We start from the raw sequence: 26,616 nt of genomic DNA, 5'->3' as shown, positions 1-26,616 counted from the left end.
TAAAACTTTCATTTGTACTTTGCCTATAAATAGTGAAGTGTTTGTTTTCTATAATTTTTTTCACTTTTGCTTTTTCATATTTTTATTTCAGGTAGCCTCATTATTTCCCATGTATGTTGTGGGATACATTGAGCCATGCAAATTTCAGAGGATCATTTATAGTCACATGGTAATATTTTTAATATTTATGAATCAAATATTAAAATAAATTCTGAAGGTTTATTAAAAAGAACTGATTTCATTTTATAGGGTGCCTCCTATTTGGTAGTATTAAATGCATATATTACTGATGATATCCAGAATGAAGACAGGGTATGCACTTTATAAATAACCATATTACAGCAGAAAATTTATACTTTCATTTAAAGTGTAGATATGTTTCCTCTCTAAAACTTATTCTTTTATTTTTATATGTCTTACTTATTATCACCACTTTTAAACTTTCCATGTCTCCCTGACATTTGAGATTATTAACATTTTTTTGAGCTTGACACTCAGCAACTGAAATTTTTTATGTTGTTCATTTATTGTTTTTATCTTAATTCCCAAATACATCTTCATTAACAACACATGGAAATATTCAAGTAATCTCAGAAAAATAAAATTAGGAAAGTAATACTTATAAATAATTCTTCCTTATAACATTGCTCCACTGTTTAAATGATAGTAATTGTTTTCATCTGTTTGCTTTGTAGCAAGTAGCAGATGGAGGAAAAAATTAAATTCCGTGATATAAACTTTATGTCTTGAATTTTAATACTTAGGACCTATCAAGTTTGGCCAAGATCCATTAATCTTCTTTATGCAAATAAAGTTGGTATTTTAGAAATGGTTATATTCCTCCAAAGTATGCATTTTGCTATATATTTAATAAATATAAAATGTGTTTGTTTTCTTTATTTTGCAGATTTCTGTTCTCCTTTGTTTCATTTTGATGTTTGGGAATCCAATGTACTTATCTTCTTATTATTCTTCATCTTTGTTAGTGACATGGGTAAGTGTTACCCTTTGCTGATAATCATTCACATGATAATCTTTGAAAAATTATATAGTACAAAGTACCTTCTTAAGGCAGTGCCCAAGTAAACACTTTAAAAATGATCATAAGCTAATAAGACTTATTTTAAAAATATGCCATAATTTATGATTAAAAATGACTTATTTCCTTCTAAGTCACTTCAGTAGTCTAAATACTTATCGCAGTGACACAGCCATTGCACAAAGCATTTTTGGAACTCCTCTGAATTGCCTTCACAGACTGTGGCACATTCTTTTGAATATCCTCAATGGTGGAAAATCTTCGTCTTTCAAGGGTGGATTTGATTTTTGGAAACAGCCAAAAGTTATTTGGAGCCAAGTCTTGTGAATGAGGTGGGTGATTGGTCTGGGTAATATAGATCTTGATCAGTATGTGGTGTGACAATAAAGTAATAAGACTGATTTTCTTACACTTGTAACTAACTAAACTATCTCTGAAGACAGTTTAGAAAGAGGAGTTCCAAAACTGTTTTGAGCAATGGCAACAAAAAGAGTAAGTGTAAGGTCTCCCCACATGACTTACTTCCATGGAATGGCACTGATTTGGATATATTTTTGGATGGAAGTTCAGTAAATCAGTTTCATTACGTTATAGTCACACTTCTGATATTTATAAACAAGAGCCTGGAATGTTCTCCCCTACCTCCCACTTCCACACTGATCAGAAACTACAGCAACCACAGCAGCACCGAAATACAGCACTTTTCTGAGAATCGCGCACTGATTGAATCTTTTGGAATTTCTCTTAGGTTTTAACATGTTTGCTTCCCATGCCCTTTTTGACTCACAGTAATTAATCCCTCCTCTCTCTCCCTCAAAAAAGTAGGCTCTTTTTTTTCCTCAACAGTTTGTCAGATTTACTCTGCAGAGTGGAGGACTCCTAATAGTGTGCTCATATCCGCCTCTTTTTTTATGAAAACATTTTTATTTTGAAATATAGCACAAATGCATTAAACTACATTAAAAATGTATCAACCAATGAATTGTTATTTGGCAAATGTCCTTAAACTACCACCAAGTCAGAATTAGAACTGTTCCATCCACTCTTGAAGCCCCTCCATGTGACTTTCCAATTATAACTCCCTGCACAGCCCTAAAAGAGTAATGAGTATCTTGAATTTTATCCTGGTTTCCTTTGGTGAGGAAATGGTATTTGAAGACCATATTTAGGCACCAGGATGCTCATTGCTACTGGTTGGTCATTGTCTCTAGGCCTTTTCAGTGGACAGACCTAAGAAATGTTATACCTGTGTGTGTATATGTATGTAAATATGTATATGTATCTCATGCATATATGTATGCATGTATGTATATTTAAGGTAAAATAGCTCATGATGGATATTTCCAAATCTAATTCAGGTCTATAGGACAACAGGGTTTCTTAAATCTTTCTGTCCTGTATTTGTGTCTTTTGATTCTCAAGAACCCAGGGGATGAGTAGAATTACAATATCGCATACTCATTTCTCTATCTCAGAGTGCTTGCATAGGAATTGCTATACTACCACCACCAATGTAATTACTGAAAATAGTTGAATATTTTTGCATATACTTTCTCCATTCTCCTCATCTATTGTTTTTACTAGTTGTTCTCTATCTATATTGCCGGAACATACAGGCATTCCATACTATGTTCTCTGCCTTAAAACTCTCCTTTAGTATTATTTGTATAAATAAATATACATTTGTTTACCGCCAGGCCTTCTGCCATTGTCTTCTAGTTATTTTGCTTGTTCCAAGCTTGTTCTCCACGGAAATAGTGTTCTCTGAATTCTCGCCTGTTGATCACTGTTTGTTGTGTGGACTAAATATACAAAAGTGAGTTTGGCTGGATATAAAATTCTTGAATCACATTTTTTTTTTCTCTGAGTGGCATAATTAATGTTACTTTATTTTCTTTTGTCTAAAAGGGATGCTGTTAAAAGTCTTATAAGTGACTTGGTGTTTTTACTTGAATCCCAAAGGCTTTTTCCTCTGCTTTCAAGTTTAGCTAATTTATAAGAATGTGTCCCTGTCATTCATTTTCACTTGATTTTCTCATTTATATGGTATGCCCTTTCAAAAGCAGTTTGAAATATTTTTGTTTTCACTTCACGAAACTTTTCTTAAATTATTTTTTTGTATTAAATTTTAGTAGAATTTTTGTATTTAATTTCCTCACTTTGGTTTTCTTCTTCAGGATTCATTAAATGTAGGCTGGATCTGCTTTGCCTGTCTTTTAAATTTGCCACTTTCTCTTTAATGCATTTTGTCCCTTATTTCTTTCTTCATTTTTAAAAGTTTTATCATCTTCAGGGCACTATATATTGTGTTTATTTACTCTTGTATTCCTTCTGCTTTAATTTTCATGCCAGTAAATATTTTTTCTCTTATTTTGAATTCTTTCCAGAGTTATACCAACTCATTCCTGAGTTTTCGTAATTTTGATTTATATCATTCTTTAATATCTTTTATCATTTTACAATATTTTAACTCATTTTGGAATGTCAGGTTCTGTTTGTTTGAATTAAGATATAATTGGCACAAAATTATACCTGCACATAATTACAATATATAGTTTGATAAATTTGACATACATATGTATCCATGAAACCATCACCAAAATCAAGATAGTAAATATATAAATCACCCCCAGAAGTTTCCTTGTGCCCATTAGTAATACCTCCTTCCTGCTCCTCCTGACTTCCCCCCATTCCCAAACAGCTACTCATTGATATACTGTCCTTAGAGATTAGCTTGGATTTTCTAAAATTTTATGTAAATAGAGTCATATGGTTTATATATTTTTGTCTGGCTTCTTTCAGCATAATTATTTTAAGATCATCCATGTTGGTGTGTTATCAATAGCTCATTCCTTTTAATTGCTGAGTAGTATTCCATTGCATGGGTATGCCACAGTTAGTTTATTCGTTCACAGGTTGATGGATATTTGGGTTGTTTATGGTTCTTGGTTACTACTGTGAATCCTCATATACAGATATTTGTATAGAAAAATACTTCTTTTCTCTGGGAAAAACATCTAGGCATGGAATGGCTAGGTCATATGTAGGTGTACTTTTAGCTTTCTATACAATGGCAAAATTGTTCTGAAGTGAAGGTACTATTTTATATTCCCTCCAAGTGTCTTGACAGTTCCAGCTCCTACATATGTGCACCAACACTTGGTATAGCCCTATTGTTTTTTTCACTTTAGCCATTCTAATCAGTATGTAGTACTATCTTGTTGAGGTTTTAATTTTCATTTCCCTAATGACTAATGATACTGATTACCACTCCCTGTGCTTCTTTGCCATTGCATATCCTCTTATTAGGTTCAACCAAATTTTTTTATAGATTCCATCTGGTTTTATACTTAGATGACTAGGTTTTCTGCTAATAAAGATTTCTACCTTTCTAATCTATATGGCTTTTACTTCTTTTTCTTCTTTTTCTTGCCTGAAATGGCTGTCACATCCAGCGCAATGTTGAATAAAAGTGACGAGAGTGGACGTCCTTGTCTAGTGTCTGATCTTAGGAGGAAAGCATCCAGCCTTTCATTGTTGAGTATGGTATTAGCCATAGGTTATTCAGAGGCATCCTTTATCTGGTTGAGGAAGTTACTTCTATCCCTTGTTTGCTGAGAGTTTTTTTTTCAAAAATGAATTTTGTGCATGATTTCATGTGATCATGTGGCGTCTGTCTTCTGGTTTGTTAGTATGGTGAATTATATTCTATTTATTTCTTGTCAGATGCAATTTTCTAAAATTTTTGTTTAGAATTTTTGCATCTATGTATTGAGGGTTATTGGCTTATAGTTGTCTTTTCTCATAAGGCCTTGGCCTTGTTTTGGTATTAGGATAATGCTGGCCTTAGAGAATGACTAATGAAGTATTCCCTGCTTTTCATTTTCTGGAAGAATATGCGAAGCATTGGTATAATTTATTCATTCAGTGTTTGGTAGAATTTACCAGCGAAGCTATCTGGGCCTTTCTTTTAAGAAAATTTGTAATTACAAGTTAAATTTCTTTGATAGATAGAAGCTATTGGGATTATCTCTTTCTTCTTAAGTGAACTTTGGTAGTTTGTACCTTTGAAGGAGTTTACCTATTTCACTTTAAATTTCAAATTTAGTGATGGAGTTGTTCATAATATTCACTTATTATCTTTTAATTATCTGTAGAATCTGTAGTGATGTCACCTTTCTCATTCTTGATATTGGAAATGTGTGTCTTCTTGATCAGTCTAGCCAGAGGTTTATAAATTTTATTACTGTTATAAATTTCCCTGAAAGTACTGTTTTATCAGCATCCCACATATTTTGATAAGGCATGTTTTTCTTTTTATTTATTTCATGCTGTTGCCATACTTTTTATTTGTATACAGATTATAAATCCTTCAATAATATTTTATTATTTTTATTAAACAATCATTTATCTTTTAAGAGGATAAATAATTAGAAAAAAAAATCGTATCCCTTTCCCTGTTGTTGCCTTTTCCAGTGCTCTTCACATGTGTAGAGCCAGATCTACATCTGATATTTTCCCTCTGTCTGAAGGACTTGCTTTACTATTTTTTGTAGTGCATGTCATAATCATAAAGTCTTTATTTTGCCTTTATTTTTGAAAGCTATGTTTATTGGATATAGAATTCTAAATTGACAGTATTTTTCTTTCAGTTTTAAAAAGATGTTGCCCTACTGTTTTGCTGCTTGCATTTTTCTGATGAGAAATTTGCTGACATTCTTATCTTTGCTCCTCTGTACTTAACATCTCTCACTCCTCTGGCTGTTCTTAAGATTTTCTCTTTATCACTGGTTTTGGGAAATACAATTATAATGTGTCTTACTATATGCTTCTTGTATTTGGCAGTCACTGAGATTCTTGGATCTCTAGGTTTGTACTTTTCATCAAATTTAGAAAGTTTTGACCTTTATTTGTTCACATATTTGTCTGCCCTCCCCTTTTAGGGACCCTAATTACATGTACTTTGGGCTGCTTGAAAATGTCCTAGTGTATACACTGATCCTCTGTTCATTTTAGTTTAGTATTTTTTCTTTCTTTTTAGTATTTTTTCTTTCTGTGTGTTATTTTGGAAAGTTGCAATTGCTATGTCTTCAAGTTTACTAGTCTTTTTTTCTGCAATCCTATGAAGTGTATAGGATAGGATACACTATCAAGTGTATAGGATAGGATACACTTGTATCCTATCAAGTGTATCAAGTGTATTTTTCATCTCAGACATTATAGTTTTCGTATCTAAAGGTTCAATTTGCATCTTTTTCCCTACCTGCCACTCTTCAACACATAAAATATAGTTTAAAAAAACTGCTTTAGTGTCTCCAACTACTAATTCTATCATCTGCATCATTTCTGGTTCAGCTTCAGTTGATTGATTTTTCTCCTCATTATGGATTGTATTTTCGTGCACCTTTTCATACTTCCTAGATGTTTGCTTGCATGGCAGTATTTGTGAATTTTACCTTATTGGGTGCTGGGTATCTTCTAGTCCTATAAATATTCTTGAGCTTGGAAGTTACTTGGAAACAGTTTGATCCTTTTCAAGTCTTGCTTTTAAGATTTCTTAAGTGAGGCTAAAGTAGTGCTTAGATTATGGTTAATATCACCCTGTTACAAAGGCAAAAACCCTTGCCATGATTTAAGTCATTTTCCTCTTGGTCAGGAATAGGTGCACTGTTCCTTGTTTGTCTAGACTCTGGAGTTGTTCTGATTGTTTTCTGGTCATTCTGTCCTCAGCTTTTCAGGAGGTTTTCTTACCTGCATGTATTGATCAGCAGTTGGCTGGAGACTTGCTTCTCTCTCCTCTCCAGTTCTCTGGCCTGAAAACCCTGGCCACTTTGATCTTCCCAGGACCCTAGCTGCATCTCCTCAATGCACAGAGACTATACCTGTGTTCCGCCTTCTTGTGCCACATCCTGGACATTCTCAAGGCAGTAAGCCCGGGCAGTCTTCTGTCTTGGCTCATTTGTTCCCTTTCTCTCAGGGATCAGTGTCCTTTGTTGCCTGACATTCAGTGATTTGAAAATTTTGGCTTCTGATATTTTGCTTAATTTTTTAGTTGTGAGTGAGAAAATCTGCTTTCTGTTTGTACAACTTGGCCAGAAGCAGAAGTTCCATCTTGGTTGATTTTAATTACTTAATTTATTTTTGGGTTAGTGAAACATTTGCATTCTTCTATGAGTAAGAAATGTACAAGAATTTATACCCAGAAAAGTGTCACACCCCATCATCCTTTCCACCCCATTCTCTCTTCGTTTCATCCCACCCTTTTCCTATCTCCTCCTTGTAGGTAAGCAGTCTTGTTATTTTCATGGCTTCTCGTTCTGTATTTTTGTATACAAAAAAAGTGTTACATGTATATTTTCTTATTTCCTCTCTTTCTACATAAAAGGTGACATACTATAGTCATTTGCACTTTGATTTTTTCACCTAATGACCTATTCTGGATATCTCTATCTGTCAGCTCATACAGATAGTTCTCATTCATTTTCATAGCTCTGCAGCTTTCCTCTGTGGGTGTACTATAAGTAATTCAACCTCTCTCCCGTGTCTGGGCATTTAGCTTATCCCCAAAATTCTGCACTTACAAATAGTGTTGCAGTGAATACTCTGGTGCATTTTTACGTTTCTCTTGTTGGAGATTTGGCAATCCTTGCTCACCTTGCAAATTCCTGTGCTAACTGGTTTATGCAAAATTTAACTCCAAATCTGGATAAAACACCAAGATTCAGTTTCTCATGGGAAACTTATTTTTACCTCATACTTGGGAATAAACAAATGCCTTATCATCTTCTAGAGATGGTAAGTGAAGTATTTCCAATCACTGAGGATATAGTTTTTGAGGCCCATGGTTTTATGTGTGTCTGAGTTTCAATTTACTTGGCCTGGATCCAAGGGCTCTTCTGCTGACCTCCTGTGATAAAGCTGTTTTGTAAGTGTATCCTGATACTACCGTCCTCCTTAAAGACTGATGCAGTTTCTCTCGTGATTAATGTTTTGTTTTTGTTGTCCAGAACCTCCTTGTTTCTAGATCCTGGAAAGTTTCTTTTCTTTCTTATAAGTTATGCCCTTTACAAACATTTTTAAATATTTTATTTGGGAGTTTGGAGGGGAAGGATTTTTAAATTAATTTAGTCTACTGTTTTGCTGGGCAACCTACACACATACTTGCACAGTTGTACTGCCCACATAACATCTACTACTTTAGAGGAGATATCCTGCAGAAAATGTCAAAAGTAAATCAACGAGGAGTTAACTTGATTCAAGAGGCAACATTTTGATGCCCAGAGCTTTCATCCCAAGGAAACTTGGCCTGTACAAAATTTGAAAAAATCAACAGTTAAGGCTGAAAATGGTTGATGATACCCAATATGGAAGGGGGTGGCTATGTAATTTTTGAAATGTGCAATTCATATAAAATATATGTTAATTTCATTTAATTCTTTTATTTTTTTATCATATGCATTTTAGGCTATAATTCTAAAGAGAAATAAAATCCACAGATTGGGAATGTCTGAACTCAACTTTTGGGTAAGGTTCAACTTCATAAACACTATCTTCAAACTATACTTTTCATTTCTTTGTACTGAATATAGATAATGTTTAAATTCCAATGATTTATATTTAATAAATCTTATAAATAGCTGCTTGCCTAAGACAGGAAATAGCTCTTAGCAATGACTACATATCATTTTCAAGAAATTAGTTCATTTGTTTTAACACCACTCTCATAATTTTTCATTCTGTCCTTACCTAGACTATCTTGCTCTTTGATTTCTTTCTACTCACCTTGAGTTTCTTTAGCTTTTCTAACCTCTCTTCAAAATAACTCTGTAATTCTTTCCCAGCATTTCCTTCTTCTTTCCTCTGCATCCATCCACTCTCTCTTTCCTTTTGCTTCCATCTGTAGAGTCTTGTTATTTTTGTCCTTAAAACATTCTCTTTACAATCTCCAAGCTTCTCATTTCAATTCAGCTGCTAGCTCATCCTAATTGGACTTCTTCCCAACTATCCAAATAGATACTTCTGCTTTTTGTTTCAAGTAATATTAATAGGTAGGCACTGCAAATATTTACATCTCTTAATATCAGACAGACTGATGAGATCTGTTATTTTTCTTTAGGTTTTTAATGTTTCCCTATTTTTAAAAACACCTGCCGTATTGAAAGCTATATGCATACATATTATATATTGAGAGTGTAAAACCGGAAAATGTTAGGGTAAGATGAGGAGGTAGATGTCTGCCCAGAATACAAAAGAACAAAATGGAATGGGCTGCCAGTTTCCCACTGCTGGAGGCATGTCTCCATCCCCTATGGAGAAAATGTAGAAAGATTTGTGTGCCAAGTTGTTGGATGGCATGGCCCTTCCAATGTATGATTTTTTCACTTCAGAAAAATTGGGCAATACTAAAAAAAAGATAAAACCAAGGAAAAGAGAATGGGGCTTCAAAAAGTATTCAAAGAAATTCTTAAAACTTCCCAAATTTGCCAAAGATACAGAGTCAAGAAACTGAATGAATCCTAAATAGGATAAACCCAACAAAATCCATGCCAAGACACATCATAATTAAACTTATAAAAACTAAAGACAGGAAATCTTGAAACAGGCAGAGAGAAACAATGCATTAGCTTTAGGGCAAAACTTAATCGAATTACAGCAGAGTTCTCACCTAAAAATATAGAGGCGAGGGATTAGCAAAACTTTTGTCAAGAGCTGAAAGAAAGGAACAGTCAACCACAAATTATATATCCAGTGAAATTATCCATTAGGAACAAAAGGGGAAATGAAGACATGCTCAGATGAAAGGAAACTTAGATAATTTGTTTTTAACAGACCAACTCTTAATAGCTAATGGAAGATCTTAAAACAGAAAGGAAATGATAAAGGAAGGAATCTTAGAATATCAGGAAGGAATGAAGGACAGCAAAATGGGTAAAAAGAGGCATACATATAAGTAGACTATTTTTCTTCTAATTAGCATTTATTGTTTCCTTCCCTGTGGTTTCTTTTGGTTTATTGGCCTTTTTCTAGCTTTTTTGAGTTAGGAATTTAATTTATTTACATTCTTTAACTTTTTATTGATACAAGTTTTTAAGGCCATAATTTTTCTTCTGATCCTTCTTTTAAATGTCTCCCATAGTTTCTTTTCATTATTTTAAAAAAAATTCCTTCTTTATATTTCCCTTTCTCTCATGACTTTTTAAATAGAAGGTGTGTTGATTTCCAGGGTTTTGAGGTCTTTGGATTTTCTTATTAATTTCTAGTTTTCTTACATTGTGATTAGAGGGTGTTCTTTGTATTATTTTTATTTTATAGAACTTATGACCTAATATGTGATCATTTTTGTACATATTCCCTTGTTCTTGAAATGAAGATGTATCCTTTCCTTGTAATTGGTCTGTTGAGGTTTTCTATTTCTCGTAGAATTAGTGTAGGTTGTTCATTTGTTTATAGGAATTTGTCCATTTCATCTAAGTTATCTAATTTATTGCCATACAGTTGTTCATTGTCATTTGTTTTAATTCTTTTTATTTCTGTGACGTCTGGTAGTAATGTCCCTCCTTTTATTTCTGATTTTAGTTATTTGAACCCTCTCTTTTTTTCTGTCTGCCTAGCTAAAGGTTTGTCACTTTTCTTTATCCTTTCAAGGATCTAACTTTTGGTTTCATTGATTCTTTCTGCTGTTTTTTAAATTCTATTAGATCTGTTTTAAGATCTCTCATTAGCCATTAAATTCTATTTCTTCCCTCTAATCTTTGTTATTTTCTTCTGCTCACTTTGAGTTTAGTTTGCTCTTCTTTTTCTACTTCCTCTAGTTATGGGGTTAGGTCTCTCATTTGAGATTCTTTTTTTTATTGGAAGCATTTAACACAAATTTCTCCCTTAGCACTGCTTTGCTGCATCCTGTACGTTTTGGTATGTTGTGTTTTCATTTTCATTCCTTTCAAGATATTTTCTAATTTTCTTTACGATTTCTTCAACCCACTGTTTTTTTTAAAGAATATGTTGTTTAATTTCCATATATTTGTGAATTTTCCATTTCTTCTTCTGTCATTCATTTCTTTACAGGGCTCTTTTTCCACTAAAGGTGACTTTAACTCGGGTTATTTTAGCTTGATTTTGGCCGCTTCAAGTCCTCTTCTTTCTTCTAAATAACTTTAATGGACTATTTGAAGTTTGTACATTTATCTGTTTTCTCTGTTGTTGTATTGTTCTACTTGTATTGTTCTACTTGTAGGATGTATGCAGAGGTTTGGATTTAGGCTGCTGTAATTTTCCTGAGGCTTCCCAGAAGCCCACATTTGTTCCCTTTTTAATCAAGACTAGCCTAAAAGTAAACAAAACAAAACAATAAAAACAGATCCCCCTGTAAGTTTTAGGGCATAGTTTTCTTTTCAAAATGAATTCTTAAGTTTTCAAATTTTAAATTTTCCTTTCTTGAAGACAGGCTCATGTAAATTATATTTTCATAAGAGTAGTATGAGAACTTTTGATATACTGTTTTAAAAAGATTTTCAGCTGAGAAATAATATTTGGAAACAAACAGATAGCCTCTGTCATGTCTTAACAGAAATTGAGAAGAAATAATTTTTTAAGAATTCCTTTAGTTTAGAATATGTAGAATTCCAATGTTGCTGTATATTTTATAGCAGTGTCTTCACTTTCAAGTCTTTGTCCTTGAAATATTTAGAGAAATGGCTCCCTTTTTAGACCTCACTACTAATATACCTCACAAAATTAAAATTTTCTTATGTCATTGATAGACATAAGTGAATATTCTAACTGGGCAATTTGTAAGTTTTAATACCTTATTTCTCATCTTTTTATTTATTTTCTAGCTAATTCAAGGTGGTTCTTGGTTGTTTGGAACAATCATTTTGAAACATCTGACATCTAAAATCTTAGGTGTTTCTGACCATGTGAGTACTTTCTAGTTAACAAATAAAAGTTTCTGTAAGTATGGAGCTAGATAAAAACTTTGATATCATTTATTCTGATCTATTTATTTACAGAGGTTAAGTGCCTTTTTCCAGGTCTCCATGATAGTTATTGGCAGAGCCAAGAAAAAAGCAAATGCTGACCTAGGCTTCTAGGAAAAAAAATAATTTAAGTAGTCTTGTGTTTATACCACCTATTACAAATACAAATAATTTGTTAAATAATAAATTATTCATTAATTATCCAATAAGTTATTCATTCGTTGTAGATGTTAACGTGAGTAGGTCTGTATTCAGCTTTGCAATATAAAATTCTTGAAATCTTAATATAGTTTTACTTGTTTCTAATTGTGTACTAAAGATGTGTTGTGGTATTTAAAATTTTTTTCTTGTTATGTAAAAAGGAATTGTTAAAAATTTTCTAACTTTTCATCTTCTAGAAAATATATGTAGATCACTTATCTCTCATGTATTGTATTTCTCTTTGTTTTAGGGATGTCTTAAACCATGGCCCTTTTCTAGTCAGAAGTCTTGGAATAGATCAGGGGGTAGAAAACAATACATGAATTTATTAACTTTTGGTGTTTTGCACATTGGGTTTGGATGTAAGCAAACTTGAGTGTCAGAAAATAATATACTATGAAATTTACCTATATAGTACTACCCAATTTTAGATCCCCTTTCTAATGATGTAATTACTTCAACATTAGCAAGGGATTTATAGTCCTTATTCTTTAAAAGGCCAATATCATCACTATCTGGTAAAATTCAGATTGCATACATGTTTGTGTTTAATATAATTTCAAAATATAAGCATTTATTTGCCACTTTTTGATAGCTTTGCATAGTGGTTTATTAGGTTTATTTGTTACTGTTGTTCCCTTTTCCCCCTTTTATTGTTCTTAACTTTTTATTCTGTAGGGTATACATTTAATGATAAACGATAATCAGGTCTTCTGCGTTACTTATTTATCTACTAACGACCCTACCTTTGATTCTTGTCTCCTTCCACATTGTCACTCAGCTTTTTACAACTTCTGAAAGAAATACAGACACACACACCCTTGGCAGTCTCAGGGACATCCTCTATGTGACAACTATAAGAAAGTCAGGAAATTATTAAATTATTCTTAGTCTCCTGGCCTACTCTGTATTTAAAATATAAAGTCAACTCTAAATTGTCTTTCATGCTGGAAGATAAGGGGAACCACGAAAAAATGAAAACCACTGATCATCAGCCTTGGTATAAAATAATTCCTGGCCCTGTAAAATAATCTGGACTAAGGTTTTACCTTCCAAAAGTTTTCCTTTTCCTGGCTTTCTTAAAATGCAGTGAAAAAATAATTGTCTCACCGAAAGCAGATAGTAAATAATTAGTCTAAGAAAGCATAGATTCTACAAGTTTAGGTTTGGTTGGAGTGTTTATTTTTAAGGCCTTTGAGATAAAGTCAGGGAATCAAAGTAATATGTGTAATTGTGATTCGTATGCAGTATAGCATAATGGCTTGAATGTTTGTCTTAAAAATGTCAGGAAGCACCAAAAATTTTAGTAAGTACACGAGGCTTTGTGAAAATGCCTGTGTGTAGAAAATTTGTTCATGATTTATAATCTGTGGTGAAATGGGTTAAATGGAATTGTTTTTACTTGATAAAGTAAGATCTGCTGATAAACTGCACTTTGGTTTCTGCCCAGCAAATGTTCATTTTGGTTCACTTATTATATTATCATCTTCCCTGCTTATTTTTTTCTAACCTCTTTCTACTATTCATTTCTCTTGATTTTTGTTTTCAGTTATGTTTACAATTTAACACAGCACATTTTGTTCACTGTAATTTTTTGTTTTATTTGAGGGACTTTCATATATCTTGGATTTATTTGCTCTATAAACTTTATTACTGTTATATCAAAATAATTTATTACTAACTATAATTATTTGTGAAATTTAATCTACTTTATTATATTCCAGATTCGCCTGAGTGACCTTATAACTGCCAGAATCTTGGGGTATACAGATTTTGATACCTTGATATACACCTGTGCTCCTGAATTTGACTTCATGGAAAAAGAGGTATGAATGTTTCTCTGTTTTTCCCTTTTTCCACATGTGTGATGATTTTTTATGCTTTGGTTTTCCTTTTACTCTGAAACTCAAAATATTTTATTCAGTAACAGCCAACTTAATTATTTTATCATTTTTCTACTATAAATTTGCTTGTCATTGGCCTTTCTTACCATTTTCTTATCTGTAAAATCAATAATAGCTCCCTGTTGAAAGAGTCATTAATGTCAATTAAATGAAATAAATCATGTAGAGTGCTTAACATACTGCATGTATGTAAGTTATTATTGTTATATCTCAATTTTAATAATCTGGGCCAGCTAAGGGTATGGGACCATTCAGGAAAAATAATCCAAATTCTTGTTTTCATTTTTGTTTTTAAGAAATTCAGTTGTATTACATTTAATAACTCAAATATTACAAAATTATCTAGCAAGGTGTTTCCCAGAAAGGTGTAGTTTTAATGAATATATAAAATTCATTTTATGTAAATGGATATATATGGTATTATCCTTAAAAAAATAACTCATATTATTAAACTTTAAAATAGTTTTCTCTTTGTAGGATCATGGAACGCAGGAGCAGGAAGGGACCTTAGAGACTACGAAGTATAACTCGTTTACTGACAAAGAAACAGAGTTAAATGACTTGCCAAAAGTAGACAGTGAAGCTAAGATCAGAACACGCATCTGTTTACTCCCAATCCAGTGCTCCTCCCTCTACATGCTACTTTTTTTTCTTCATAGAAAATTAAAAGGCTGTCACTGATTCAGCCAGCCCTGGTTTAATAATTATGAATTCTGAATTTTTGATAACTATAATCACACAGTTTTTTCATACTTCATCTCTTACCGATCTAGCCAGTCATGCATTCATTCAAAGACTATTATTGACCATCATTTATCTGTAGGGCTACAAAGAGAAACATGACCCACTCCTACCCTCAAGAATTTATAATTTAGTCATATGGTAAATCACTCCTCATTACAATGATAGGTCATTGTGCATGAGTGATAGATCAGTTTGCATGAATAACTCTGAGTTGTTCAGCTGGTATTATTTCAATAGTTACTTGTATTTACAGTGATTAGTTAGGCTAGTTAGCTAGTTAGGCTAGCTTTCTTTCTTGTTAACTCCCGTTAAACGTGGAACATTGAAGCACAGGAAATGATAACGTAGGGTCCAGGGAGGTAAAACTGAAAGAAATGAAAAAAAAAGTAACAGATTGATTTAATTCTAGTTTTCATAGTATTGCTTTTATCATTACAATTTTTGATAATTTTATGTAACTTTTTATAATTTTATTATTCTTGTATTAGAGCCTGGAGGTGATAAATTTATAGTCTGCTAATGACAAAGACATTTTACCTTTAAGAAGTTGTATTGTGGCACTCAGTTTGACATAGATATTTTACTCATTTAAAGTAAAATTAAATGAATAACTATTTGAACAACTTGCTGTATTTCAGACCCCACTGAGATACACAAAGACATTATTGCTTCCAATTGTTACGACTATTGCTGGTTTCATCATTAAAAAGGTACTTTTAAAATTTTTATTACTTGCTTTCAGGTTCAAGATAAGGATTATAATAAATTAATGCTCATAGCTCAGAATTCCACCTCATTTTTAGGATAAACTCTTCTTCTCTCCAAAAATTCCTTCTGTGGTATTGCATGGGTTTTTAAAAAGTCACATAAGAAAAAGTGTTTTTATTTTTCAAAAGTTACTTGTCAAACACCTGTTATGTGTCAAGTACTATGCTAACATTGTAGGTTCACTGGAGCAAATAACACATGGCCATTCCTGTCTTAGAATGTATAATCTGTTAGAGGGGCAAACATTAAGCAAATAATCATACAAACAACTAAAGAATTACAATTATTATAGGTGCAGTGAAAGAAAATGCAGTGACAATTTTGCTATATTCCAAATATAAAACACGTTCAAAAAAGACTTGATCCATTTCGACTAGACTTGCCCAGGAGAAATTTGTATAAACAATTTAAAAATATCTTCCTCTTCATGTACACTGTTTTCACAGTAGAAGAAATCATGTTTCCCTGCCGGCAGATTTTTTTATTCTGAAAGTGGTTTATCTGAAAGCCTATAGATGTGGGTCCTCAGTGTTTCAGAGATTTTGAACCATCTTTATTCATATGATTTAAAAGTTGTCTTGCCTTAAGTTAGTTAGCATGTATTCATTTTTATACCTTTCAGCAGGTAACAATGATAATGATTCCTCCACCACCACACCAATTGTGGTCCTGTTGAAACTACAGTTTCCTGTATTGAAAGTCAAATTACACTGTTGACACTATCCTTTCTGTGTGGTTTGGAGTTCCTACAATTCTCATCCATTCCTTTGCTTTCACATAGAATATGAATAATTTATGAGTGAAAGAGAAGGAACCTCCTTCTTCATCTCTATTGTTTCATCCTTAGTCCACTTCCTTAGGGCTCACTTGGAAGGAATTAGGATGGAGGTAATGGGAAGAAATGGATAAAATCTGGACAAGTTTGCTGCTTTCCATCCCTTTGCCCTGACTAGCTCAGGTTGCAGATTTTCTCCACTAGCCTGTTTCTATTCCACCATGGCAACCTGTGGCATCTTTGTAGGATTCCACTTAGAGAGGCTAATGCAGAAATTAACTGCATGGGGGAAAATGAGAGCCAGATCTACTATGGTAATTTTTTTAAAAATTAGAACCCAAGACTCATAAAAACATTACCAGCCCCAAAATACACCACACCCAAAACAACATGTGTGCTGATGTACACGTGTACACACACCCCAACACACAAACACCCATCCCTGTAGCCACCAAAGCTCAGCTCCTCTCTGCTTCCACATAATTTCCTCAGTCTTTATTGATACTATAGCTATTTTTCACCTCAAGGATACCTTCGATGTTTGGTTAAGCTTTCACTTGTGTAAAGTTACTTCTGGGAAGGAGAGAATGAAGGCATATGATAACATGATTTTCCTGTGACAGTACTGAGCATTAAAACTCCCGTAAAAAAATATGTTTTATTAACAATACTGTTGAACTGGCAGTTGTCTGCATATGCAACTGGAATCTCATTTATGTCCCTCAGTGGTTAACTATTTGAGATGTTAACACTGAATTTATATAGCAGCTCTTATGGAATTTAAAACATTCTTGCATGCAGAATGCTTTTGAATCAATGAGAGAAGTTAAAAATTTTAAACCTAGATTTCATTTTAAATTAGAGTCCAAATTCAGCTATGTATTTTTCAACATCTTTCTTTGGATTATAAAACACATTATCATTTGGAGTACAAAATTTTAAGTTACTTTTACATTTTTAAAAATTTTACCATTTGGGTTGCATATTATTGCAGCTAAAGCCTCTGGCCAAATTTAGCTTTCATAGTCCCCTTTTCATGCCTCTCTGTCTTCTACACTGTGCCGTCATCTGGTCCATTTTTATGAGTGCTCTTGAGCCTTCTTAACAGTCACTTTAAGCTTAGGTGTAGAGATCAGGGAGGCAGATATGCCTATAGCTAATTTTATAATAATCAGGAATTTGGTGGTGTAGTGGAAGTATAGTCCATTGTGTGGATGGGTAGATGGAGAGATGATTGATTGTTTGATAGATAGATAGACAGAAAGATAGATAGATAGCTGACACATAGATAGATGTCCCTACTTTGCTTGGGAGGCTAAATTAATACAGACTCTGAAAATACATGGAGGAAGCTACCTCCTTTAAGGAAGCCAACCTCTCCTACCCCTGCCCAGTAAAAGTATAAACTTAGAACATTAGTAAGTAATTACACTCATATAAAACCTTAGAATTTTAGAGCTGAAATGGACTATTTTTAGAAGAATTAATCTCTTAAAGAAGTTGCCTGTGGCAGAAACTGGGGCTGCACTGTTTCTGATGCCAGCAAGGACTCACTTTAACATTAAAAAAAATACTTCTTTCTAGTTTGATCTGTTTTGTACTAATGAATTAGATCACTTTAAAGTTGCATAATTTTTAAGAAAAGTTTCATTGATGTGATTCTATTCACAGATCTTTCGTGATGTTTTATGTGTCTTATGTACAAACACTTATCAAAGGTAATTATATTATAGTTGTTTTTAAAGCATGCTATATTCAATTATTAAATAACTTATTGCAATATTAATTTTTCAAATGATAGCAAGAAAGGAGGTATGAACCAAACTTAGACATTTTCTTCAAATGTATTATTTTTATGGATTTCATTTATGTATGTGAATTTTTTTGTAAATGTTTATATTTTTGAATTGACTTAATGTATAAATTGATTCAGTTTAATTTTAATGTATCACCATAATGTAAAGTCAGCAAACAGAAGCAAGGTAAGTATTTATTTTTGACTATGCTTGTTTTGTTTTTTGATATTTTTACTTTTAGAGAAAGCATGATTATTTTTCTGAATATTTATGAAATAGCTTTTCCTATGTTAATTATTAAAGCAATTTGCTGTGTCACAGTTTTTTGTGGTTTTCATGAAGACTTTAGACCTAAGGCATAAACAGATGCTGGCATAACTCATATCAATCACATGTTGCTACAGAGCACAAAAAGTAAATTGTGAAGTAAACTTCCTTCAGAGGGAAATCTTATATAAATTAACATTTAGTATTTGTAGATATGTCATTTGATTTTTTTATATAATAAACTTTATTTTTAGAACACTTTTAGATTTCCAGAAGAATTGTGAAGATCCTTGTTCTAGTTTGCTAATGCTGCCAGAATGCGAAACACCAGAGTTGGATTGGCTTTTATAAAAGGGGGTTTATTTGGTTACACAGTTATAGTCTTAAGACCATAAAGTGTCCAAGGTAACAAATCAACAATCAGGTACCTTCACTGGAGATGGCCAATGATGTCCGGAAAACGTCTGTTAACTGAGAAGGCACGTGGCTGGCGTCTGTCCAAAGTTCTGGTTTCAAAATGGCTTTCTCCCAGGACGTTCCTCTCTAGGTTGCAGTTCCTCAAAAATGTCACTCTTAGTTGCACTTGGGATATTTGTCCTCTCTCAGCTTCTCCAGAGCGGGAGTCTGCTTTCAACAGCCATGTTCAAAATGTCTCTCATCTGCAGCTCCTGTGCTTTCTTCAAATGTCTCTCTTGGCTGTAGCAAGCTCGCTCCTTCGGTCTGATCTTATATAGTGCACCAGTAATTTATTTCAGACCCACCCAATGGGCAGGTCAACACCTGCATGGAAATTATCCAATCAGAGTCATCAGCCACAGTTGGGTGGGGTGCATCTCCATGGAAATGACTCAAAGAATTTCAATCTAATTAACACTGATAGGTCTGCCCACACAAGATTACATCAAAGATAATGGCGTTTGGGGGACATAATACATTCAAACTGGCACAATCCTACATGGAGTTTCTGTGAACCCTGCACTCCATGCTTCTAGTTTATTAATAAACAGTATTTTATGCTTGCCAGAAGAGCAAACAAGATCTTTTGCAGCATTTGTTTGAGCCTTAGACACACTCCACTTTGTTCTGGTCAAATGGAAGCCAGGGAATGTGTCCTAATACTCTAAAAGGAGTGTGCTCAGAGCATTGAAAACCATTTACGTAAGGGGGGTTATTTAATTGGTGACAGAAGATTGAGGGGTATGTGGCAGCTGTCTTCAAGTACTTGAGAGGCTATAATGTGGAAGAGGGACAGACTTGAAGACTAGGGGTGGAGATGCTTGGCTCAAAAGAAGGAAGACTTTCTTACAAACTTGGAAGCAACAGTCATGTGTGTGTTTATGATCAGAAGGGTGCTTTAAACCACAAAAACTATGCGTAGTACAGTAATACATTCAAACAAAACAGAAGTATGTAAAAAAGAGAGAAAGTTCTTCTTGATAGAAGTATGTAAAATAGAGGGGACATTCCACTCTCTTAAATCTCCTCAGAGGTACTGATTGTAAACAGCTTAGAACATACTGTTCTAGAAAATATATAAACACCATCATTTTGTATAAAAATGTTTTATTAGAGATGTGGGTTTGCAGAAAAATCATGCATAAAATACAGGGGTCCCTTATACCACTTTTATTATTAACACCTTGCATTCCTGTGGTACATCTGTTACAATGGATGAAAGCACATTTTTATAATTGTACAGTTACCTACAGTCCATGGTTTAACTTAGGGTTCACTGTGTTGTGCAGTTCCATGGATAGTTTTTTTTTTTTTTTTAATTGAGATTGTACACATACCATGCAATTATCCAAAGATCCAAAGTGTGCAATCAGTTGCCCGTGGTACCATCATACAGCTGTGCATCCATCACCACAATTATGGCAGTTCTATACTTAGCTTCCTGAGGAACCACTAGACTGTCTTCCAGAGTGGTTGCACCATTCTACACTCCCACCACAGTGACTAAGTGTACTATTTCTTACATTGCTCTACAGTCCTTGTAATTTTCTGTTTGTTTTTTTTTGATAATGGCCATTCTAGTAGGTGTGAGATGATATCTCATTGTGGTTTGATTTGCATTTCCCTAATAGCTAGTGAAGCTGAGCATCTTCCCATATGCTTTTGAGCCATTTGTATTTCCTCTTTGGAAAAGTGGCCAACCATGTCTTTTGTCCATTTTTTAATTGGGCTGTTTCTCTTTTTGTTGTTGAGTTGTAGGATCTCTTTATATATTCTGGATATTAAACCCTTATCCAATATGTGGCTTCCAAATATTGTCTCCCATTGAGTAGGGTGCCTTTTTACTTTCTTGAAAAAATCCTTTGATGGACAAAAGTATTCAGTTTTGAGGAGATCTCATTTATCTATGTCTTCTTTCCTTGCTCTTGCTTTGGGTATGAGGTCTAGGAAGCCACTCCCATCACAAGATCTTTAAGATATTTCCCTACATTTTCTTCTAAAAGTTGTATGTTCTTAGGTCTAATGTTTAGTCTTTGATCCATTTTGAGTTAATTTCTGTATAAAGTGTGAGATAGGAGTCCTCTTTTTTCCTTTTGGATATAGGTATCCTGTTCTCCAAGCACCGTTTGTTGAAGAGGCTGTTCTGTCTCAGTTGAGTTGACTTGGCTGCCTTATCAAAAATCAATTGTCTGTAGTTGAGAGGGTCTGTTTCTGAACTCTCAATTCAATTCCTTTGGTCAGTGTATCTATTTTTAGCCTGTGTCATGCTGTTTTAACCACTATAGCTTTGTAATAGGCTTTAATGTCAGGAAGTGTGAGTCCTCCCACTTCATTTTTCTTTCTCAAGATATTTTTAGGTATTTGGGGCACGCTGATCTTCCAAATAAATTTGATTATTTGTTTTTCTATTTCTGCAAAGTAAGTTGTTGGGATTTTGATTGCTATTGCATTGAATCTATAAATCAATTTGGGTAGAATTGACATCTTAACTATACTTAGTCTTCCAATCCATGAACATGGTATGTCCTTCCATTTAGTTATATCTTCCTTGATTTCTTTCAGCAATGTTTTGTAGTTTTCTATGTATAGGACTTTTATGTCCTTGATTAAATTTATACCTAAGTATTTGATTCTTTTAGTTGCTATTGTAAATGGAATTTTTTTCCTGATTCCCCCCTCAAATTGCTCCTTACTCTAGTGTATAAAAACACTACTGATTTTTGTGTATTGATCTTGTATCCTGCCTCTGTGCTATACTCAGTTATTAGCCCTAGTAGCTTTACTGTAGGTTTTGGGGGATTTTCTACATATAGGATCGTGTCATCTGCGAACAGTGAAAGTTTCACTTCTGTTTTAATTTGGATGCCCTTTGTTTCTTTTTCTTGCTTAATTGCTCTAGCTAGCACTTCCAGCATAATGTTGAACAATAGTGGTGACAGCAGGCATCCTGGTCTTGTTCCAAATCTTCAAGGGAAAGCTTTCAGTCTTTCCCCAATGAGTATGATTTTAGCTGTGGGCTGTTCATATATTCTCTTTATCATATTGAGGAAGTTTCCTGTATTCCTATCCTTTGAAATTTTTTTTTTCAAGAAAGGATATTGAATTTTGTCAAATGCCTTTTCTGCATCAATCAAGATGATCATGTGGTTTTTTCTCTTTGATTTATTGATGTGATGTATTACATTAATTGATTTTCTTGTGTTGAACCACCCTTGCATCCCTGGAATAAAACCCACTTCATCATGTTGTATAATTCTTTTAATGTGTTGCTGGATTCAATTTGTAAGTATTTTTTTGAGGGTTTTGGCATCTATATTCATTAAAGACATTGGTCTGTAATTTTCTTTTCTTGTAGTATCTTTGTCTGGCTTTGGTATTAGGGTAATTTTGGCTTCATAGAATGAATTAGGCAGTTTCCCCTTCTCCTCAATTTTTTTTTTTTGTGAATTTGAGCAAGATTGGTTCTAATTCTTTCTGTAATGTTTGATAGAATTCCCATGTGAAGCCATCTGGTCCTAAGCTTTTCTTTCTTCGGAAGTTTTTTTAATGACAGATTCAGTCTCTTCACTTGTGATTGGGTTGTTAAGGTCTTCTATTTCTTCTTGAGTCAGTGTTGGTTATTCATGCTTTTCTAGGAAGTTGTACATTCATCTAAGTTGTCTAGTTTGTTACCATATAGTTTATAGTATCCTCTCATTATTTCCTTTTATCTGCAGGGTCAGCAGTTTTGTCCCTCCCTCCATTTCTGATTTTATTTATTTGCATACTCTTTTTTTTCCTTGTCAGCCTAGCTAAGGGTCCATTGATTTTACTGATTTTCTCAAAGAACCAACTTCTGATTTTGTTGATTCTCACTATTTGTGCCAGTTTGAATGTATTATGTCCCCCAAACGCCATTATCTTTGATGTAATCTTGTATGGGCAGATGTTATCAGGGTTGCTTAGATTGTAATTCTTTGAGTGTTTCTTTGGAATGCACCCCACCCAGCTGTGGGTGATGACTCTGATTGGATAATTTCCATGGAGGTGTTGCTCCACCCATCCAGGGTGGGTTTAAGTTGATCAGTGGAGCCATATAAATGAGCTGGCATAACAGAAGGAACTGATTGCAGCTGTGAGTGACGTTTTGAAGAGGAGCAAGCTTGCTAGAGAGGAACGTCCTGGGAGAAAGCCATTTTGAAACCAGAACTTTGGAGCAGATGCCAGCCACATGCCTTCCCAGCTAACAGAGGTCTTCCGGATGCCATTGGCCATCCTCCAGTGAAGGTACCCGATTACTGATATGTTACCTTGGGCACTTTATGGCCTTAAGACTGTACTGTTTAGCCAAATAAACCCCCTTTTTATAAAAGCCAATCCATCTCTGGTGTTTTCCATTCCACAGCATTAGCAAACTAGAACACTATTGTTTTAATGTTCTCAATTTCATTTATTTCTGCTCTAATCTTTGTGATTTCTTTCCTTCTGTTTGCTTTTGGGTTAGTTTGCTGTTCCTCCTCTAGTCCCTCCAGTGAGTTAAGTCCTCGAGTTTACCTCTTTCTTCTTTTCTAATATAGTCATTTAGGGCAATAAATTTCCCTCTCAACACTGCCTTCACTGCATCCCATAGGATTTGATATGTTGTGTTCTCCTTTTCATTTGCCTCAAGATAGTTACTGATTTCTCTTGTAATTTCTTCCTTGACCCACTGGTTGTTTAAGAATATGTTGTTTAGCCTCATATATTTGTGAATTTTCTAGCCCTCCACCTGTTTTTGTTTTCCAGTTTCATTCCATCATGATCCAATAATGCGTTTTAATAATACCAGTCTTCTAAACTTTATTGAGAGCTGCTTTATGACCCAACATGTGGTCTGTTCTGGAGAATGATCCATGAGCACTTGAGAAAAATGTACATCCTGCTGCTGTGGGGTGCAGTGTTCTGTAAATGTCTGTTAGGTCTAGTTCATTTATCATATTATTCAAGATCTCTGTTCCCTTATTGAACCTCTCTCTAGATGTTCTATCCACTGATAAGAGTGGTGTATTGAAGTTTCCAACTATTATTGTTGAAGTGTCTACTTCTCCTTTCAGTGTTGTCAGTATTTGCCTCATGTATTTTGGGTGTATAAATATTTATGATTGTTAGGTCTTCTTGATGAATTGTCCCTTTTCTTAATACATAGTGTCCTTCTTTGTTTCTTAATTGTTTTACATTTGAAGTCTAATTTGTCTGATATCAGTATAGCTAACCTAGCTCTTTCTGGTTGTTGTTACCCTGAAATATTTTTTTCCAGCCATTAACTTTCAACCTATTTTTGTCCTTGGGTTTAAAGTATTTTGTAGATAGCATTTAGATGGATCCTGTTTTTTTTACCCATTCTGCCAATTTATCCCTCTTAATTGGGAAGTTTAATCCATTATCATTTAATGTTATTACTCTAAAGGAAATACTTTATTCCGCCATTTTGTCCTTTGGAGTCTCTATGTCATATCTTATTTTTTTCTTTTTACCCTTTTGGTTACCCTTACTGATAATCTTCATTTCTACACTCTTCTCCAAACCTCTCTTTCCTGTCTTTTCCTATCTGCCTGTAGTGCTCCCTTTAGTATTTCTTGTATAGCAGGTCTCTTGTTCACAGACTCTCTCAGTGTCTGTTTGTCTGAAAATATCTTAAACTCTCCTTCATTTTTGAAGGACAGTTATGCCAGATATAGAATTCTTGGTTGGCAGTTTTTCTCTGTCAGTATCTTGAATATATCATACCACTGCTTTCTCACCTCCATGGTTTCTGCTGAGAAATCTGCACTTAGCCTTATCAAGCTTCCCTTGTATGTGATGGATTGCTTTTCTCTTGCTGCTTTCAGAATTCCCTCTTTGATTTGGGCATTTGACAATCTGATTAGTGTCTTGGAGTAGGTTTATTCAGATATATTCTGTTTGTGGTATGCTGCACTTCTTGGACCTGTACTTTTATGTCTTTTGTAAGAGTTGGGAAATTTTCAGTGATTATTTCCTGTTATTCTTTCTGCTCTTGTCCCTTTTCTTCTCCTTCTGGTCATACATAACATGTATGTTTGTGCACTTATGTTGTCATTCAGTTCCCTGAGACATTGCTCATATTTTTCCTTTCTTTTCCCTATCTGTTCTTTTAAGTGTAGGATTTCAGATGTTGTGTCCTCTACTTCACTAATCCTTTCTCCTGCCTCTTCAATTCTGCTATTGTATTTCTCCATTGTAATTTTCATCTCTTCTATTATGACTTTCATTTCCATAAGTTCTGTCATTTTTCTTTTTTTGAAAACTTCTGAGTTCTTTATGGTCATTCATTGTCTTTTTTATATCATTCATCTCTTTTGCCACATTTTCCTTCGTCTCCTTGATTTGGTTTAGAAGATATTTTTGAACATCTTTAACTAGTTGTTTTAACTCCTGTATCTCATCTGGAGTTTTAGTTTGTTCCTTTGACTAGGCCATATCTTTGTGCTTCCTAGTGTGATTCATGATTTTTTGCTGGTGTCTAGGCCTGTGATTTCCTTGATTAGTTTATTCTGGAGGTCGTTTTCTCTCTTTTGCCTAGGGTTTTCTTGTTGGTTGTCTTTTTCTCTATCTTTTGTTTGGCATTCAGTTCAACTTATTCTAGACCTTTAGCATAGCTTCTGTTAAACTGATAAGAGTTTTTCACCTCTTATTTTTCTGATTCTTGCCCTGCCTATGTGGAAGTTTTCTGAGATTTCCATATTTCTGTGCTGTTGTTCCAGCCCCAGGAAAAGTTTTTTCTTCCTTCTTCTTCCTCAGGGAATGTTCATCTGCTGTTTGTATTGTTTTGACTTTTTTTTTTTTTTTTTTTTTGCCCCTATATGTTTTTTTTTAATTGATTGTTTACAAACCATACAATTATCCAGAGATCCAAAGTGTACAATCAGTTGCTCATTGTGCCATCATACAGCTGTGCATCCATCACCACAATTATTTTTTTTTTCAAATTTTAGAATGTTTTCATTACTCCAGAAAATAAATAGAGACAAAAGAAGGAAACTCAAATCCTCCCATACCCCTAACCACCCCCTCTCCATTATTGATTCATAATATTGATATAGTATATTTGTTACTGTTGTTTAAAGAATGTTAAAATACTAACTGTAGTATATAGTTTCCAATAGGTATATATATTTTTTCTGTATGCCCTCTATTATTAACTTCCAGTTATAGTGTCATACATTCCCTCTAGTTCATGAGAGAGATTTCTAATATTTGTACAGTTAATCATGGATATTGTCCACCACAAGATTCACTGTTTTATGCTCTCCCATCTTTTAATCTCCAACTTTCCTTCTGGTGACATAAATGACTCTGAGCTCACCCTTTCTGCCACATTCACAGATTATTCAGCAGTGTTAGTCATTGTCACAACATGCTACTATCACCTCTGCCCATTTCCAAACATTTAAGTGCACCTTAGTTGAACATTCTGCTCATACTAAGCAACTGCTCCACATTGTTTGGCCCTGTTCTATATCCTGGTAACATAATTCATGTCTATGAGCTTACATATTATAACTAGTTCACATCAGTGAGACCCTGCATTATTTGTCCTTATGTGTCTGTCTGTCTTATTTCACTCAATATAGTGCCCTCAAGGTTTCTTCATCAGCCTATTTTTTTTTAAGACAGTTTTGTTCACACACCATGCATTTTGTCCTAAGTAAAC

At 33.9% G+C, this 26,616-nt stretch overlaps 1 protein-coding gene across 5 annotated transcripts in view; it reads left to right on the top strand.

Annotated features, from left to right (window-relative positions):
* Window positions 1-26,616, top strand: part of DPY19L2 (dpy-19 like 2) — a 111,140-nt gene that overhangs the window by 47,128 nt on the left and 37,396 nt on the right. For all 5 annotated transcript variants that reach the window (XR_005217061.1, XM_037837061.1, XM_037837060.1 and 2 more), the window contains 7 exons: window positions 92-169; window positions 908-994; window positions 8,504-8,563; window positions 11,875-11,955; window positions 13,941-14,042; window positions 15,503-15,574; window positions 18,079-18,125. Coding sequence is in view for 4 of the 5 variants with exons in the window: in XM_037837061.1 (XP_037692989.1) it covers window positions 92-169; window positions 908-994; window positions 8,504-8,563; window positions 11,875-11,955; window positions 13,941-14,042; window positions 15,503-15,574; window positions 18,079-18,125 (527 nt within the window). In the remaining variant the exon portion in view is untranslated. The remainder of the gene's footprint in view (window positions 1-91; window positions 170-907; window positions 995-8,503; window positions 8,564-11,874; window positions 11,956-13,940; window positions 14,043-15,502; window positions 15,575-18,078; window positions 18,126-26,616) is intronic.

This window comes from Choloepus didactylus, chromosome 5 (genome assembly GCF_015220235.1).
Source record: "Choloepus didactylus isolate mChoDid1 chromosome 5, mChoDid1.pri, whole genome shotgun sequence".
NCBI lineage: Eukaryota > Metazoa > Chordata > Mammalia > Pilosa > Megalonychidae > Choloepus > Choloepus didactylus.
This window is presented reverse-complemented; position numbering and strand designations above follow the sequence as displayed.